A 19436-nucleotide genomic window follows, 5' to 3' on the forward strand; every position below is an offset into this window, starting at 1 on the left:
CATTAGCCTGTCTGTCAGTTAGCTGATTATTAAAAGAAGTATCACAACGTTTGAATGATGGCATGAACTAAAGTGGCAGAATTGGAATACTCTGATTTAGCAACATTTGCACAGCTTCTTAGCTAATGCTACCTTTCCAATAGTCGATATTTGACACTAATAGCCATCCATGTTCAGCCAAAGTTAGGCTAATTACTGTACTAAGTGCTAACTATACTGCAAAACAAACGAATACTAGTTATTGTATTATGCATCAGCTACACCATGAAGCTAGCTATTGTATAAACTGCTAGCAACAAATTGATATTGTGCAAGTTCACTAGCATGCTAGCTAGCATCTGAAAGGTTTGCTAGCGAGTTTTAGGGCACATTTTTACAGCATGGTAGTAAACATGTGTCAGACGGAGACTGAGCTGAAGCTACAGATAGTCCATGTACCGAGCAATAATCAGATAAATCCCAGACTACTAAGATATCGCACTAATATTAAACATTTTTCTTTCATTAAGAAAGTGGGACAGAAAAATTGAACGCCTGGCCTCTGTGTCCTTCTGCAGAAACATTTAGGGAAAGAATCATTTACAGCATGATATTATACAGAACATGCACACTGAGCTGAAGATCGCCGTTTCTCAATTAGCCGTATGGACGGCGTTAATGTCATTTGTATCCTTTGAGAGATTTTTAGCTCAGCATGAGGGACGCTGTTATTGTTGGCTGTTGTGCTCTGTTACAGCATGTGTCCTTGGACTGGAGCTTCAGATCACCGCAAAAACTCGGAACGCTTTTCCTCCTGTGGGATTCCGCAAGCTGGAGGGAGGAAGAAGAATAATGGCTGTTCATTTGGCTTCACACACACACACACACACACACACACACACACACACACACACACACACACACACTTTACAAGTCGACTCACTAGACCCACACTCTGGGTGGTCCTTTTATCCTCCTCAAATCTATAAGTTTCTCTCAACCGCAAATTAAATTTAATTAGATCAGCTGATTTAATGCCCAGCTGAACCCAGAATGACATCACTGGCACACCGCTCCACTCGTCCACTCAATTATTGCTCTTTTCCCAGCCCTGACTTTAAGGAGTGTGTTACATCACACTATCCCACAGTGCTGTGTTGATTATTCTCTTTAGTATAAATATGCAAGTGATTATAGAAAATCGTGCGTGCTGATTAGTTGAGAGATTCAGACTATTTCTCGATAATCACCTCGAGTGACTCAGCAAAATGGCGTCCAATCGCTTCATCATCGTAAGTGATGAAGAATTAGAAATGATGAAAGAAAACGCTGTTCCTAAAAGCACTAAAGATGCTCCGAAGTTTGGTCTAAAACTATTCAAAGGGAAGGTGGAATTGGGATTTATTTTATTGATTTCTAAACAAAGTATTTTATGTGATTCGGTGTAGAGAAGTGACATGAGTCTGCGCCGCGACGCTATTATATTTACATACCGCTTTTGAAGATTGAAAAATGATTTTTAAAATAATATTCACCTGTGTATTTATACTAAAACAATTATCTGCCTCAGGCTCAGTCAATATTGGTGAATAACTGTTCATTAACAGCAGCTCTGACTGTAGAGCAGGTTGATATTAATGCACTCGCGCTAATCGTTCACAGGGGCGTGTACAGCGGATGCTCCAGTGATAATAAACAGATTTTAAAAAAGTCACTGCTGTGGTGAGGTTTTCTGTTCTTTATGTAACGTTTCTGGAATGAGTCTCCAGTGTCAGCACTTTGTAAGTCAGAGACAAAGCTGGAACTTTATGTTTTCCAACTTGCCTCTTTGCCATTTCTTGGTAACATGACAGGAGCGTTACCTCTCTGATGTGACTCTGTTCTGGTACGAGCCCCTGTAGTGTCGCCTCTTGTCCACTGGCATCATGTCCAGATATCCACCCGATTCATTCTGAATCACACCAGCGTGAATCGCAGCCCAACAAATACTTGAGCTCTGATTTACAAAAAAAAAAAAAAAAAAGTGTGTTTCAGTACTGGAGAGAAAACGAGGGTTCAGAGTAAATGTTAATGTAAAGAACGCATCCTCAATGTAAACATCAGGTCCCAAGTGACCCATGAGCTCATTTCCCACTTCTCCCTGATGTGCAGTACCAAGCCATCGGAGATCCTGTTTGAAGTTCGCTAAAAGACCTGTTGGAGATTTGGTAAGTTCTCTGGTCTGATGAGATCAAAATTAAATTTTTAGCCTTGGTACACTTGCTGGAAACTCAACATTGCTCATCACCCTGAGGACACTATTGCACTTTGATGCATGGTGGTGGTAGCATTACATTGAAAGTTACGTATTCAGGTATATTTTGGTATATTCTCCAAATCTGGGCCCTTCCATTTTTTGAGCAATTTTATGCGCTGGTATTATGGGGTTAGGGTTACAGATTGTATCATGACAAAATTATTGAACACCAACCAACCAACCAACAGTTCGACTGTTTGTACCTTCAGATGTTAGACGCCATGTAAATAAAGATAAAAATGATTACTGACTAATTCCATTTCAGTTCCTGCTGAAATGTGGAAATGTTCATGAGAAAGAAATGTTTATTATTATAATTTATATACTTTTAAAAAACTTTTTTTTTCAAATTGCTATATACAGAACTTACATCTGCATAATAACGGGTCCCAATCACACGGGCGTGGCTGTTGTACAAGCAATTATGAGGACAATACAACCTGGAAAAGCAAATTATTCATTTAAAATGACAGAGAACAGGTCATTAATTACACACAACTGACTATCGGCTTAGACGTGCATGCATCATCTCTGGAAAGTCAAATAAAAGTCAGTAACCTTGGACAATGTGTAACAGGCTTTTTGAAAGGACAGTACTCAGCCACCGTCATGTCACAGGATATCGCTTTCACTGCAGAAGAAAAGATGAAATCAATAACAGCTTCTATTCTAATGTTTACGTACATGGTAGCTGATTATTTACGTGAATGTAATGTGGACTCACCTGGTACCTTTGACACGGTGAAGGCATTAGCACTTTGTTCTTTCCTGTGGAGGAAAAGGATGAAAAATAAAAGTCAGAGTGCTGTTCTTTTCCTCCGTGTGTCAGTGTGATGAAGCTCTGAGACTCACACCAGCGTCTGAACTCCGTTTTGGTGCGACTTGGTGAAATACGTTCGTCTGCCGACTCTGGTGACGTCCAGCCAGCCTCCATCATTGTCTATAATCCCGGCGTGCAAACCGGCACCACAGATACTGGATTGCTGAATAACACAAAATCATGATCTACAAATCTTTTTAACGAACTGAGCTTCATCTTAGTTGCTGCTGATTGGTTGGAATAAAATATACGATGCTAGGCTTGGACAATATGTCAGTATGACATTATTGTGATAAATTGTGTCATAATCTGCTTTTCTGAAGTATTGTGGACATTGTGATTTTTTAAAAACTTTTTTTGAATAAAAATTAAAATCTGATTAGAAGCAGCCATTTGTTAGTTAACATTTTGACCTGATTCTTGAAAATTGCAAAATGTTAAAATAATTTACACATTTTAAAAAAAAAATCCTTCTTCTGAAATTTACCAACAATTTGTAAATGTAAATGTATTAAAGAACGACACGTTGTACTTTTTATCTGTCTATAGTTACATTTAATGTTGTGCAGTGTCAGTCTCTTGATGTTAGACAAAAAAACAACAACAAAGCTCTCCTTCGAGAAAACTTCATATCAGTGACTACACATTATTTAAATCCGTTTATGTCTAACATTCGCCGTACGAGTCCCTGTGAATGAGCCGTTACCACAGAAACGATAACGTATTATAAGGAGCACATTCATTATTCATAAACCTGTGATTTGGAGCTGCACTACAGTCAGAGCTGCTGTTTTAGAAAATTAATCAACACCTTTAACAACTGACCAATCACAATCCAGAACTCAACAACAGCGTGATATAATCTAAATTAATGAATTATAATCTACAGGAACCCAAACAGTCTCGTCTGAACTCGTAGCTGCAGTGGAGACTCGACTGCTGCGTCTTTAAACACATCTGTGAAGGGCGTGTTAATGAGCTGAAGAGTTGAAACAGCTGTGTTAAATCAGGGATAAGTCTAAAGTGGTGTTGTCCTTCATCACTGCTGTCTGACTTCCTGTCCCTGACTGTTCTGACTTCCTGTCCCTGACTGTTCTAATCTGGAAAGTGTGACTGGGTGTAATACAGGTGATAGCGGTTTAAATCACGTACCACATCATAATATCCCGATCCCAACACTTTTCCGTAGTTGTATAAACAACCTGGTGGACATTCGAACCTGTTAAGAAAAAAATGAAAAGTTTGTGGTCAAGATTTAACAGAGACTAATAAACAGAGTGATATTCGAGTGCAGAAAGATGACAGAGTAAAGCATTTACCTGTTGCAGGTGGTTCCTTTACACCGATCCCGCAGTTTTACATCACACTCCACCTGCTGAGCTGCAAAACAGGACGAGGCAGAGTGCAGCTGACTGACAGGAAACGTTTATACGTGTAGTTGTGGGCGGAGCTTGGATGACTGGGAAGTTTGTAATGTTCACACATTGCCATTAACACTTTGTTCTTATTTACAGCAATGGTCTTTGCTTCTTTGCCTGTTAATCAGGGCTGCTGCAAAACTTTCATTTGCATATTGCAACGTGATTGGCTGCTATATTCTGTGATGCAATTACACACACCCATCACATGTTCAAGCTTAATTCAGATTATCCAATCCAATAATGATTGGTTTTGAGCGCGCTCCAAAACCATTCCAGTGACAAATTTCTTGACATTTTGAGGTCAGTACTTACTTAAAAATTCTGCCAAAGATTTCAAACTTCAAAAGAGTTCATTCAACATCGTAATTGTTTCTCTGCAGTAACCACGTTAAAACATTACACAGTAATAGAGTTAATAGAGTTAACGTGACACTGTAAGAGTTGCATGTGTGTGAATGTGGAGTAAAGCTCTTACACATTTGCTCAGTGCTGATGATCTCGTTCCTGTCCAGGCTGTGCTTCCGTGCTGGTGCTGGTGTGTGTGAGTGATCAGCAGGTGGAGATGGTTGGTTGTGCGACGGCTCTGGCTCGATGTAGTTACTCTCCTCTCGCTCAGGGATAAAATATCTCTGACTGACATTACCTGAATATGTAAATGTATAAATAATCATTATATTTAACATGAGTAATTCAACACTAGGTGCTAATTAAATCCTAAGTGTTATATTAACACTTAGAGTGTGGAATTAAGAGAGCAGGTGTTAATGGTAATAATTCCGTAGGTGTGAAATGAATAAACACAGTACCGTTATAGCAGAGGTTGTCCCTGCAGCCGCCTCCGTAGCTGGATGGACACGCCGAACACGGCCGGCCATGTTTGTATGGCGCATGACCCCACCAGTTCCCCCTATCATCATCACAACAGCACTTCAGCTACAATAAAACACTGGTATTCTTTAGTTATTGCTTTGAACCAAAACTCTGTTGTCGTGGGTTAACTGCATCTGAGCCAGATGAGGTGTGTTAATGAAGGGAAAACTGTTTAGCACAGACTAATTCACGTGCCAGTAAAAATCCCCACAGGGGGTTGTTTACTTACGGTGGTGAGTAATTACACACTAGATAGACAGCTTTGGCCCAGATCATTCCCCAGACGTTCATGTTGTAACACATGTGGATGGCACAGCCGATTTTATTGCTGGTGGCCCAAACCAACTGCAAACAGGCAACGGTTCAGTTCATTAACAGTCGTGTGACTACAATCATTCTCTCTGAGGAACAGCACACAAAACTGTCTGGAGTTCAGGTTCTGTTCCATCACAGCGGTTATATTCTGCCTGTATCGGCTGTTTTAACACTTCTCTTCTGGACTCAAGTCCATCGGGAGTTTGTGTCAGGTGAATCTGAATAATTTCAGCAACATGTGTGAAAACAATCTGCTCCTTTGCCTGAGCACTGAATAACGTGACCGGTTGACCATTTTAAACCATGAGAGAGAGAGAGAGAGAGAGAGAGAGAGAGAGAGAGAGAGAGAGATTGGCAAAATGGTGAATTAGTTTTGGACATAAGTGAGCGTCTTCGACTGAATTATTGATCAAAGTAGAGCAAAAATAAAAAAAATACATTAATATATGAAACATTGGCAAGAACTAGAGAAAGGGGATTTTAAGATTTCATGCTTTGCCCAGATTTAGAGCACAGCTCACACGATGAAAGCATCCCAACTTCCATCATCACACACTTTATTCCTTTAAATCACACTCTATAAAAAAAAAAAGAGAGATCGATGGGAAACTTTACTGCTTTCTGCACTCCACAGTTTTTAAAGAATATACTCCACCTCAGTTATACATGTTGCTATTAAACTTTAGGTTATAGTACTTAAATATTAAAACAGGTGTGTAGTGAATTTAAAGTGTGTGTACCTGTGTGTAGTGTGTACAGACGGGTCCAGAGCACCTGTAGGGACAGTATGGGTTACACTCCTGTGGATAGGGGAAGCTGAAGTGCTGAACTTCATCATACCATGCCTGCACATGAAAGGTTGGAGGTCGTTCTCTACGAAAATAAACACACACACACACACACACACTATAAAATCCCTTTAAAAACAGATTCCCAAACATACAGCAGCAGTGATTCTCTCGATAATGTAATATGCCGCTTCATACAACAGCTGTACACTGTACTATACTGTATAACACAATTCTATTATAATTGTTCTATTTTGTACCACAGTAAAACACACTACACTAGTAAAACTATACTACACTCAGTTATGTTCCAATATACTACACTTCAATGTTACTGGACTCTTTTATATAACATTTTACTAAAGATATTATCATTGCTAATCACAGACTACACTACATAGGATACTGTATTCTACGCCACAAGCTACTTCTGGTAAAATCGTGCGCTCTGATTGGTTACTTGGCTGGTGGTATTTTTCCGTAATGCCCGTGGGTGATTACAGACTTTCTTTCCAAGGCGCCAGCTTTCAATGTTGCAAAAAACAAACAAAAACAAATTGATTAAAAAAAAAGATGAATTGGAAATCAAAATGGAATCAAAAATGGCTGAAACACAAAAGACAGACAAGAGTCACTGAGTGAGTTATTCAAGAAATGAGCAACGAAGAGTGTTCAGAAACTGAAAACCGCTAACAGAAATTCAGTTTTGAAGTCACTAGCCGTTTATTCTGCATGCGCGACTCAACTACGTTACAAATATGACGTAACTGAAAGCAGCGCCACGCCTCATTATAATGACTGACTATTTATCAGACCTTGGTCTTTTTGTATAGACCTTTTGTTAATACTACACCACAGGAGTATGCTTTAATATATAGCATAATACTCCATAAATATTATACTGTACAATCATAATACTCCATTTACACAGATATATTATCCTATAGCACTCTGCACTTCACTGTACTATGCTTTAATATCTTATATAGCTCTATACTATGTTTTAACATACTCTATAATACTACATTACTGTTCGATACCATACTAAACACTTCCAGACCATATTTTAGAATAAGATACCATCCTATGCACACTCTACTACATACGGTGTCTATTCGTCTACACCATGAAGATTAGTGTGAACTCTGGTGTCGTACTGTACATACAGTATTTCTCACACTGTACTTGAAAGCGTAGAGAGGTTATCTACAAAGTTTGATGCTGAAAAATATCATGGTAAAAGAACAGTGAGAGTTTTGTGTAAGAGCTGAAGATCACCTGCCCCAGTGCGCCCCCAGGTTCTGCCCGATCTGTGTGAGCAGGTGAGACGGGCCGTGCTGCCACAGACAGGTGTGAGCCCAATCCTCTGCACTGCGCTCCAACTCAGTGTCCCACACCTGAGACCACACACACACACACACACACTTCTATTACTTGTTAGCACCATTATCCTTGTCGCTCCAGTGTACACATGATAAGATGAAAACAGACATGCTGATTATTTATAATAATGCGACTGGAAAGTTGTTCAGCATGGGAAAGTTTTCAAATGGTTGCACTTTCTTGCTCCTGTGCATCAGTTCCTGGATTTTTGGTCACCATGACTCTCTGATAGGGATCAGATCATGGCTTGGCAGCTATAATGTGTTTGTGCGTCACTGTGTTTGGACAAAGAGCTTTGTGTAAAAGCACAGACGTTCTCCTTTGTAAATTTGTGCACAATGGTGCTTCATTCATCTACCTGAAACTCACTAATGTGCACTTAAAACTGATTGTAGATGCTGATTTGTTCCATGTGCATGTACATAAAAATGGCCAGTGATTTTTTTCCATTCCAGTAAAACATGTTGCATTAAACAAGTTCCACACAACTTCATACGGATAAGGGAACGTGTCAAGAGTCACTCTGGTTAGGCAAGCATTTCTATAAATAAGTGAAAGCGAGTAGTTCAGTCGTACACCAGCAGTAAACCTTCATAAACCACTGTTTTGGCTGATGGCGTGTGATTATCTTCACCACAAGCATGCAGTTTCTCAATGTGACTGCAACGCTGCAGTCTGCTCATCTTATTCCGTCTCGTGGAGCTTCTGGTACCCGAGTTTGTCTGTCCCACATTGTTTACTGGCTGTAATTCCTCATTACGACTGAGTCCTGACTTTAGAGTTCACTCCAGGTGAAACATGAACTCTCGATGACCTCCACTGCTTCCTGTTCAGAGTAATTACCCAGAAGTCTTTGCTCTCGTCTTTGGGGGGCCACACACAGAACCACGCTGTTCTGCTCGGCTCTGGAGATGAACAGATTACACTCCGAGTGGCCGAGAGAGCCGGCTGGCATCAGAATTTTTAACGCTGTGAAACGTGAACTCCTGTAATCACTACAGGACTCAGTATACTGTTAATACTGTACGTCATACGTACTATTTATTTACTTTTCTTTTATTCGACTGCTCTTAAATGTCTGAAACTGCTGCTCGGCAGGTTTGCATCCACTGTGCACTCTGCTATCAGCAATGTTTTACAAATATTGAAAAATATTTTTAAACGACTTTAGCAGAAAAATTGTTAAGACAAAATGTGATAGATACAGTGGAGATTTTTCTAAAAAACATATTTGAAGAATAATAAAATATTAAAATGAACTAAAACCATGCAATTTACTCTTAAAATTCCTGATTTAAATGTCTCAAGTCCAGTGCCATGACAGCATTTTTGCAGGAAGTGAAATCAGAATGTACAGGGTTTTTTTCTTTATCACTAATAAGCCAATTTATTGCAAACAAGCTGCCAGAAGTAAAATAAAAGAATTTAGGAAAGCATTTTTTCACTAGTGCAGAAACATGTTTGTTGCATAAAGAGTTGATGAGTTTATCAAAGCCACTGGTTCAGAGGTGTGATGACTGCCAAGTTACAAACTCCATTAAACTTAAAAACCTTTAAATTCCTGCTTCAAAATCCTACCTGCCATTCGAACAAGCCAAAGATTCAGTATGATCCAATTTAGAAACCATTAAATGCAAAAAAAAAAGCCACGTCTCTTTCACTAAAAGTGACAGGCACAGAGGCCACGCCTCCTTCAACAAGACTGACATTGCACCTGTCAGATATAAAGAAATCTTTTCCCTTGATTTGGCTCAAAATCTGATCTCTGAACATGAACTCTTGACCTTTGACCTGAGAGCCAGTATTTGTCTCCTCTGTTTCCACTGAACTGGACAAATCTTCTGAGAACCTGCGTGTTATATTTGCTGAAGGTCTGCTACTACTCCAAGAACTGAGAAGAAACAAGAAGAAAGAGGAGCTTTGGCTGAAGTCCAGCAGCAGGAGAGCTGAGGTTTAAGTGAAAGGGGCAATAAGGGAACGATGGCGCTGCTGCTTTCCAGCTGGACTGCTTTTGCAGTCGACCACAAACTTGTCCATCGTTCAAGAATCTTTTCAGCTCCACTGTGAAACTGATGCACAGATTTGGACAGGTGTAATCTTCATGCAAACACTGAGGAGAGATTTATAGCTCATCAACAATGCTGCTATTGACCTCCAGCTCGAACTGGACTCTGTTTTTTGAGATAACAGGATGGTGTCGGAGTGGAACGGAATGAAAAATTAATCCCACAGCCAAAGACGATGTGATCCAACAACAACGATGCCACTGACTTACGGATCTAATTGATCCTGACCTTTAACTTGGTGACCTCCAACTGGATGTTCTCGATGTTGAAGCTCTCAAACTGGAAGTTCTAGAACTTCTGACGGGATGTTTTTACTTGGATAATTAGCTGATCTCTAACTCCATAATCTCTAACTGGATGGACTCCAACAGGAGGATCTCTAATTCCATGATCTCCAACTGGAACTTTAATAACTCCTATTTCACTGATCTGAGGAAAGACACTGAGTGTCTTTTGTTTCCAACTGCACTGGAATGCAGAGTGATGAAAAAATATTCTGAAAACTACGGTGTGATATTTGCTGAAGGGCCACTACTCCAAGAAACCAGAAGAAAGAGGAGCTTTGGCTGAAGTCCAGGAGCAGCAGGAAGAGAGCTGAGGTTTAAGTGAAAGGGGCAATAAGGGAACGATGGCGCTGCTGCTTTCCAGCTGGACCAAACTGTTTGCAGTCGACCACAAATTTGGCGATTGTTTTCACTTCCACTCTAGCAGTGTGGAGCTGATGCACAGATTTGGACAGGTGTAATCTTCATGCAAACACTGAGGAGAGATTTATAGCTCATCAACAGTGCTGCTATTGACCTCCAGCTCAAACTGGACTCTGTGTTTTAGATGATGACCATATGGTGTAACTCTTATTAACTGGATCTCACCATGTACTCCATGTTGGATGCAGGAGGATAAACCTGACCCCGGAGCTTGTTGTGAAGGTCGAGGATGAGCTGCATGTCGCTGTGAGAGATCGCTCTCTTGCCCCTCGGCCTAGATTCCCACCACGAGTCCTCCTTATCCATGTACTTCTCCATCATGGCTTCCAGGTGTGTGCCATTGGGGATGAACATCGCAAAAGCACTCTGGATGAAGATGATGATGATGATGAGGAGGAGGACGGGACTGCTGAGGCGGTGCAGCTTCATTTCCAGATAAGATCACTTTATAGAAGCCTGAACAGGAAAATCTCCTCTTCACCTGTGGAAGCAAATCAGGATAATAAAATGATAGATTATTCTTTCAGCAGGTAACTCCAGGGTTTACATTCCCAGCTCTCCAGTCTCTCGGAGTTTAAACACATCCGATTCATCTGCACACCTTTCATGGAGTGTTAGAGGAGATTTACTTTTAAAGCTCTCTCCAGCTTTGGCTTCTTAATGCAGGGTTGGTTTGATTTTTCAGTCTCGGTAAGAAAAGCCGTTTCTTGCACAGCGCGCGCTTTAGTATTTACCGCTGCCGTTAATCACACGCGCGTGCAACATCTCACCCGGTTGTGACTTACAGAATGAAAGGCGCGTGCAGATGCAGCCGGTGACGTCAAGCTTCTTATCAAACCCTGCAGGTCTGGAGTCAGCCCCGACCCGCGGTCCCACTCACACTCCCAGCTCTCTGCGCATGCTCAGAGCGCGTGCAGGTCCACATCAAAGTCAAGGGTTCGAGCATGCAAACAAATTGCAAACTGACCTTCATGCACCGCGAAGACACACACGGGGTGACTGCCGGTGTGTGTGTGTGTGTGTGTGAGAGAGAGAGAGTGTGTGTGTGTGTGTGAGAGACCGAGCTGCTCACATGAACGTGATTTCACTCAGACGCGCTCAAGCCCCGTCGGTTCGCGCGCGCGTGCCGGAGGAGCGCAAACGCAACTTCTTATACTCACTGAGGCGGGACTTTCATCTCAAACCCCGCCCCAGGAGCGGCCACACCCATCCACACCTTTTCATCCGAAATATTCAGTTTAGACCCAAAACAACTCGCTGCTCAGGAGAGATTCAAAAGTGGCTTCAAAAGTTAAAAAGAAAAAAAAACCCTGCCTACTTTTTAATTTAACTTAATTTATTTTTTTTCAATAAAAACAGTTTTGTACATACACTACCGTTCAAAAGTTTGGGGTCACTCTGAAATGTCCTTATTTTTGAAAGAAAAGCACTGTTCTTTTCAATGAAGATCACTTTAAACTAATCAGAAATCCACTCTATACATTGCTAATGTGGTAAATGACTATTCTAGCTGCAAATGTGTGGTTTTTGGTGCAATATCTCCATAGGTGTATAGAGGCCCATTTCCAGCAACTCTCACTCCAGTGTTCTAATGGTACAATGTGTTTGCTCATTGCCTCAGAAGGCTAATGGATGATTAGAAAACCCTTGTACAATCATGTTAGCACAGCTGAAAACAGTTGAGCTCTTTAGAGAAGCTATAAAACTGACCTTCCTTTGAGCAGATTGAGTTTCTGGAGCATCACATTTGTGGGGTCGATTAAATGCTCAGAATGGCCAGAAAAATGTCTTGACTAGATTTTCTATTCATTTTACAACTTATGGTGGGAAATAAAAGTGTGACTTTTCATGGAAAACACAAAATTGTCTGGGTGACCCCAAACTTTTGAACGGTAGTGTAAAGCATGACTTCCAAACTGTTTGGATTACTAGAGGAGCTAAAACAAGATCAATCCTCCCTTACAAAACTCATTCATCGCTTCTCTTATTACCAGAATCTATTTCTAATATTCAGTGCTTAATATAAAAAAAAAACTAAATTAAAGTCTGTCAGCACATCTATATCAATCTCCCTGTGTATACAGTCCTCTGCAAAGGTCTTATTCACATGTAAAGAAATGCTGGAGACCAAAAATGGCTTAAAAAATGAAATGAAATGTTTAAACATTAAAAAATACTATAAAAAGTAATCAGTGAGCCATAATAACTGAAACAGAGTCAGTATTTGGTGTGAGATGAAATTTCCTTTGCTTAAAAACAAAATATCCGTCTCAGGTCCAGTGAGGTCAGTTTGATGTGGAAATGATCTGTAGGTTTTCCTGAGCATCTTACAGAACCAGCCACAGTTCTTCTGGACACTTTGACTCTCACGCTCACTTCTTCATTTTACACCAAAACCCAGCAGCCTTCATTATGTTTTCTTTTTTCATCTGAAAAGTGCTCTCTACAAACTTTTTTTCTGTAATGTTTAATTTTGTGCTGGAAAAAAACCCACATGAACGTTTGGACTCTAAAATGTTTTTGTGATGTTTTGACTCAATAATGTAGAAATCATAAAATAGAAATCTATAAGAAAGATTGTATGATAAAAATAGGGGGGCTAAGACTTTTGCACAGTACTGTATTTCACTGCATTTTTCCAAAAAACAAAAGTCACTCCATTGTGTACCTGTTTATTAGTGTTCTGAACACTATAGAATAGGGTAGGGAAAATAGTTTTGGAGATTCTCACTTTAATTTTATATGACTTCACTTCTAGTCACTTTTTGATGACTCATCCTGCACTCCTCTTGCCTCCGTCCAATGAAATTCTTTACAGAGCGTGTAGCATATAGCCCACCAGGGGGTGTCTCGCTCTAGAGCATCAGCTTGTTAGCAGTAAACATGGGTGTTTTTGGCCGTGTGTCTTCACACACTGTTCACTTTTCCAACTCAGAATAAAGGGTTGAAGTTTATACATGTGGAAGTGGGCGGAGTTTATCTGAGTTGGTGGTTTTGTGACTTTTTTCAGAGGAGTGTTTAACCAGCTTGGAGCTGTTCAGGGTCAGATTGTCTCTGATTTAGACTGATGGAGAACACGATTCCATCTTTATACCTCGTCTCCATCAGTAGGAGTCAGTAATATCATTTTGTTTCCCACTCAGAGGCATCAGATGTCTCCCAGTGACGATCCTGTGGCTCTCCGTCGCCATTGGCAACACTGACGCTTGACCTCAACTCTAATACGTAGCCATAACTCTAAACACACACAGTGTCTCAGTGTCTTGGATTAAAGTTGTTCTGGTTAAACTGGGTGGAAGCGACAGTAAGAAATCCTCCACACCTGAGAAAAAGACTCGTTATAAACTTTTGATATGTAGCTAATTGTCTTAGCTACTGTCAGGTTTGTTTAGATTGGGTGGGGGGTGTCACGGCATATCTTGTACGCTGTTGGCTGGTGTGTAAATCAGTCAAGCACTTCAAAACAGCCTCATTCTGACTTCTGTTCAAAGGGAAATACATCAAACAAATCACTGTTTTTAAGACATTTCATAGGGTTCTTGCATGCTTCATGGCAGGGATGATGCTGCCACCACCATGCTTCACTGCAGGGATGGTGTTCTCAAGGTGACGAGCATGAGCATGCTGGGCTTCCAACAAATGTACTGTTGGCCCAACAGTTGAACTGTGGTTTCAGACCAGGGACCAGAGAAGGTTTTCCTACATGTTTGCTGAGCTGTGGAGCTCTCCAGTTCCTTCACAGTTCCCCTTGACTTCTTGGTTGCTTCTAATCCCTTCTTCACCCGATCACTGAATTTTGTTGAATGGCTTCCTCTAAGGAAGAGTCATGGTCGTCTTGTATTCTTTCCATTTTTTAAATAATGGATTTGCTGGTACAGATGTTCAATGTTTGGGCTAATATTTTATTTATAACTAAAACTCAGCAGATACTTTCCCACAAGTGCTGCTCATATATTCCAGCTTGAACTGTGTTGTGTTAATGTGTGTCTCTATGTTTTAGCTACCTGTCATGTGGAAATGTGTGTGTGTCAACATGAAAATTAAATACGACCAAAAAAATCAGCAACTCTTCACCACATGGCCCTGCTGTGCATCTGGAACAGCTGGAACAGTGGCGCTCTGTGTGAGCTGAAATCTCAGAGAAACCACCACACACTGGAGCTCTGATTCACCATTCAGCCTCTACACACACAACACAAACAAAACTGGGGCTTTAAAATATCTGCAGACACAAAAAGTTATAAAACACACACACACACCAACACACACACGTGAAGTCAGTTACAGTAGACCTGCCTTAGGTGCAATAACATTAAAGCAGGGATGTATTTGTAATGCCATGCTGATTTAGGCTAACACTGATTTAATTATATTTTGTAAAATGCAATTGAAAGTAATGAGTTTTGTTAATGAGGAAGTAGAGTAAGGTTTCATGGAACAATTTCAGCCGTAGTTCAGCAAAGAAGTGAAAAACATCACGAAAGCAGTGAGTCAATGAGGTGAAAGCCAGAGCTTCTTGGTGAGCCGAGCCAAAAAATCAGACTCTCTTAAAAACTTTCCCATAATACCAGAATTCCCAGCACTACCCAGAATGCATTGTGTTCTGATGTAATTTCCGTTTTAAAACTGCTGAGTAAAACACGGCGAAGAGAAACACATGGCTTCATCTTTCCAGGTTCCTCGGTGTGTTCTGACCCGTATATTCTGTGAAAGCTGAACAGAGCTTTTATTATTCCAAAGTGAAGGAGGATCATTTATTAATTTTGGATCCCCTCAGAACCCGTTCCAACACTGCAGGCTTGTTAAAGTTCAGAAGTACAGGCCAAAACAAACCAGTGTCTGATCTGGCGTTTCTCATTTCACCAGCGTCTGACTGGAACCGTGTGCTGATGACCAGCTGCTTTATTCTTTATTCACCTGATTATTCTTCATCAACATATCAAAAATGTTTAAGACCCCCAGCACAAACACCCTCATATTCACATTTTACACAAACATCTGTTTTATAGAATACAGCACCTCTTTATTGAGTACAAAATCCAACTCGTACATGGGCAAAATAATAAAATAAATCCAGAAATATATACATCTTCAGTGCAGTCCAACCGAGTGATGAGTTTAGTGAGCATTTTTTCACACATGAAGTGTGTTGTGAATGTGTGTGAAGGAAGGAACCACTAGCACCAGAACATCACATATTTAAAGCTGTGCACTTCCTGTCCAGATGATGGCGCTGTAACTCATAGCAAGAAAGAAAGAAAAAAAGAAATCTGCCAGAAAAGGCTGTTTCTTTTTCCTGAATGGGATTTATGATAAGATTTTATGTTTGAGAAGTGTGAACACCTGCCAGATTGATTTAATTTTAAAAGAAACAGCAGAAAATATTTGTTCCTACATGTGCAGTGATTTGGTAAAGAACAGGAAGAGCACAAATCTGTACAAAGTCAACAATAGGGATGATAAATAACAGCAACAGAAATACACAAAGTCGCCACTTTTAAAATACACGAAGGTGTGTGTGTGTGTGAGAGTGTGTGCATGTGTGTGAGTGTGTGCGTGAGAGAGTGTGCGTGTGTGAGAGTGTGTGCGCGTGTGTGTGAGAGTGTGTGTGCGTGTGAGAATGTGTGCATGTGTATGTGCGCGTGTGTGTGTGAGAGTGTATGCGCGTGTGTGTGTGAGAGTGTATGCGCGTGTGTGTGAGAGAGTGTATGCGCGTGTGTGAGAGAGTGTATGCGCGTGTGTGTGAGAGAGTGTATGCGCGTGTGTGTGAGAGAGTGTATGCGCGTGTGTGTGAGAGAGTGTATGCGCGTGTGTGTGAGAGAGTGTATGCGCGTGTGTGTGAGAGAGTGTATGCGCGTGTGTGTGAGAGAGTGTATGCGCGTGTGTGTGAGAGAGTGTATGCGTGTGTGTGTGAGAGAGTGTATGCGCGTGTGTGTGTGAGAGTGTATGCGCGTGTGTGTGAGAGAGTGTATGCGTGTGTGTGTGAGAGAGTGTATGCGCGTGTGTGTGTGAGAGTGTATGCGCGTGTGTGTGAGAGAGTGTATGCGCGTGTGTGTGAGAGAGTGTATGCGTGTGTGTGTGAGAGAGTGTGCGCGCGTGTGTGAGAGAGTGTGCGCGAGAGAGTGTGCGCGTGTGTGTGAGAGAGTGCGCGTGTGTGTGTGAGTGAGAGAGAGTGTGCATGTGTGAGAGTGTGTGTGTGTGTGTGTGTGTGAGAGAGAGAGAGAGAGAGAGTGCGTGTGTGTGCATGTGTGTGTGTGAGAGTGTGTGCGAGTGTGTACGTGAGAGATTGTGCGAGAGAGTGTGTGCGTGCGTGTGAGAGTGTGTGCTCGTGTGTGTGTGTGTGCGAGAGTGTGTGTGCGTGTGAGAATGTGTGCGTGTGTGTGAGTGTGTGTGTGAGAGTGTGTGTATGCGCGTGTGAGAGAGTGTATGCGCGTGTGTGAGAGAGAGTGTATGCGCGCGTGTGAGAGAGTGTATGCGCGCGTGTGAGAGAGAGTGTGTGTGAGAGAGTGTGCGCGTGTGTGTGTGAGAGTGTGTGTGTGTGTGTGTGTGTGTGTGTATGAGAGTGTGTGCATGTGTGTGTGTGTGTGTGTGTGAGAGAGAGAGAGTGTGTGCGTGTGTGTGTGCATGTGTGTGTGTGAGAGTGTGTGCATGTGTGTGAGTGTGTGTGTGAGAGAGAGAGAGAGAGAGAGAGAGAGAGAGTGTGTGTGTGCGTGAGTGTGTGTGTGAGAGTGTGTGTGCGTGAGAGTGTGTGTGCGTGAGAGTGTGTGTGCACCTGATGTTGAACCTGGTTGAGTATTGAAGCACCATTTCTCAGGAGAAATAAAAAGACACTACTATAGCAGCATTTTCTGGACTTAAATTCAGAAATCCAAATGTTAATTGATAATAATCTTAATTTAAACATGACATTACATTTGCTGTGAATGTGCAAAATAAAATACGAGTGAGATATCAGTTAAATTAAATTGTGAAATGTGTATTTTCAGGTGCATGTTTGTGTACAAAGTAGAACTGTTTGATTTTAAAATACAAAAAGTCTTAACAGGTGTAATTCTGCGAGAAAAGTAAAAGAAGAGCGTCGGCGCTTTGTAGCACTCAGACAAAGTTTTCCAACAGAGTTGTTTAAGCGTTGTGTTTTCTCGGTAACATGAAGTGGTGCTTTTTTGGTTTTATTAACATTAGAATAAAGAGAAGGTGGCGAGGGAACGACTGTTTATACCTGCTATAATGTACGTGAGAACAGGAACTAACTTGTTTCGTGGACGTTCCACAACATTAAATGTAACTATAAAACAGAAAAAAGGTACGACATGTCATTCATTAATAAATAAAAACTGTAATCGTTGGCTAATTGCTGTGATATAAGAGGAATAAAACACTTGTGAAAGTGCTGTTATAGGAAAGTAATCAACTTCGGGGTGTTGACAGTAACTTTGCTTTATCCCCCCCTTAACACTGTATTTTACTATAACAGCACCACACACAGGGTTCACTGCACATACTGACAAATAACCACAAACTCTGCATGTTGTAGCTTCACACAGACTGAGATTATAGTGGCTCATGACATCTGAATACACAAATCCAGAAATCACATCTAGATATATAAGAGTGAATAATTTATAGATATGTCAACTGTAGCCTTTATCACACAGAAATACACACTTTCACTATCAAGAGCATCAATATGATGAGCTGTAGTAATAAAAATTCATACGGAATGTTTCATCATCAGCACCATTTGTGGGATTGTAAGTGTATTTCATATAAACCCACCTGCCACTGTACAAAACTTACCATATATATATATATATATATATATATATATATATATATATATATATATATATATATGAAGATTTTGGTTCCAAAACTTGATAAGTGCCATTAAAAAAAAAAAAAAAAAAAAAAACTGTGTTGGCATTTGATCATTATTCAAAGTTATAAATTGATTTTATGCAACACACAATATCCACCATGTTTCTCTCCATTGTATCTGCACTTTCTTTCCAAGACAGAACAAACTCCACTACTGATTTTCAGCCAAAGTCAAAGTCCTTCCCACGCCTTACAGTACCTGCTATTCCTAGGCAGTCTCCCACTCAAGTACTAACCAGGCCCAACTCTGTATGGTGGCGCATCGGGCAGCGCCGATCTCTGTTTCCATAGCCCTCAGCCTCTTGTCTATTACATAGCTAGGGTTACAGTGGGGGGGCGGGTCCTCTGGTAACCACGAGAGTTTAACTCCCAATGCACATCTGTATTGCAGCGTGCCTTGCCAGATGGTAGTAGGTACCATTTTTATGATGGTCTTTGGTATGACCCGACCGTGAATAGAACTCACGATCTCCCGATCGAGAGGCGGACACGCTACCACTAGGCCAGTGGTTGGTACTGATTTTCAGCAGAACGCGTTATCTCCGCTCGACCAATCACAGCACACCATTCAAATACGTAAACAGTTATAGCCCCTCCCATTGACTGCAAACATCAAGAATTGCCATCTTTTAGTGAGATTTTGTACGAAAGAAATGAATAACTCTGATGGAATCAAACATTTCTTATCTGAATGTTTTACATGATTATTCCAGTAGAGAATGTGGTCCAAGGTTATTTTCCACTTTGAGCACCGGATTCCTCCTGGGATCTTGATACGTTCCTCATCTCATCTCATCTCTAGCCGCTTTATCCTGTTCTACAGGGTCGCAGGCGAGCTGGATCCTATCCCAGCTGACTACGGGCGAAAGGCGGGGTTCACCCTGGACAAGTCGCCAGGTCATCACAGGGCTGA

The 19436-nt window shown here is 41.1% G+C and overlaps 1 protein-coding gene across 1 annotated transcript; it reads right to left on the reverse strand.

Annotated features, from left to right (window-relative positions):
- Nucleotides 1–367: 367 nt before the first annotated feature.
- Nucleotides 368–11458, reverse strand: crispld1b (cysteine-rich secretory protein LCCL domain containing 1b). The gene is made up of 15 exons (XM_060905218.1): nt 11431–11458; nt 10811–11126; nt 7768–7886; nt 6442–6574; nt 5616–5731; nt 5323–5423; nt 4992–5159; nt 4415–4475; nt 4248–4314; nt 3128–3258; nt 3000–3043; nt 2834–2906; nt 2646–2715; nt 1842–1975; nt 368–810 (listed from the first exon to the last, which is right to left on the reverse strand). The coding sequence occupies exons 2-15, from the start codon at nt 11072–11074 to the stop codon at nt 759–761; spliced, it is 1533 nt and encodes a 510-aa protein (XP_060761201.1). The 5' UTR covers nt 11075–11126; nt 11431–11458; the 3' UTR covers nt 368–758.
- Between the last annotated feature and the right edge of the window lie 7978 nt (nt 11459–19436).

The sequence above is a fragment of the Neoarius graeffei genome, chromosome 23 (assembly GCF_027579695.1).
Source record: "Neoarius graeffei isolate fNeoGra1 chromosome 23, fNeoGra1.pri, whole genome shotgun sequence".
In the NCBI taxonomy this organism is placed as follows: domain Eukaryota; kingdom Metazoa; phylum Chordata; class Actinopteri; order Siluriformes; family Ariidae; genus Neoarius; species Neoarius graeffei.

Excerpts from the sequence above, each read along its gene's own strand:
- crispld1b (XM_060905218.1), bottom strand. The coding sequence starts at position 11,074 with ATGAAGCTGCACCGCCTCAGCAGTCCCGTCCTCCTCCTCATCATCATC. Across the intron at positions 5,160-5,322 it reads GGACAACCTCTGCTATAACG|GTAATGTCAGTCAGAGATAT; the intron begins GTACTGTGTTTA and ends TTACATATTCAG. Across the intron at positions 4,315-4,414 it reads AAAGGAACCACCTGCAACAG|GTTCGAATGTCCACCAGGTT; the intron begins GTAAATGCTTTA and ends TTTTCTTAACAG.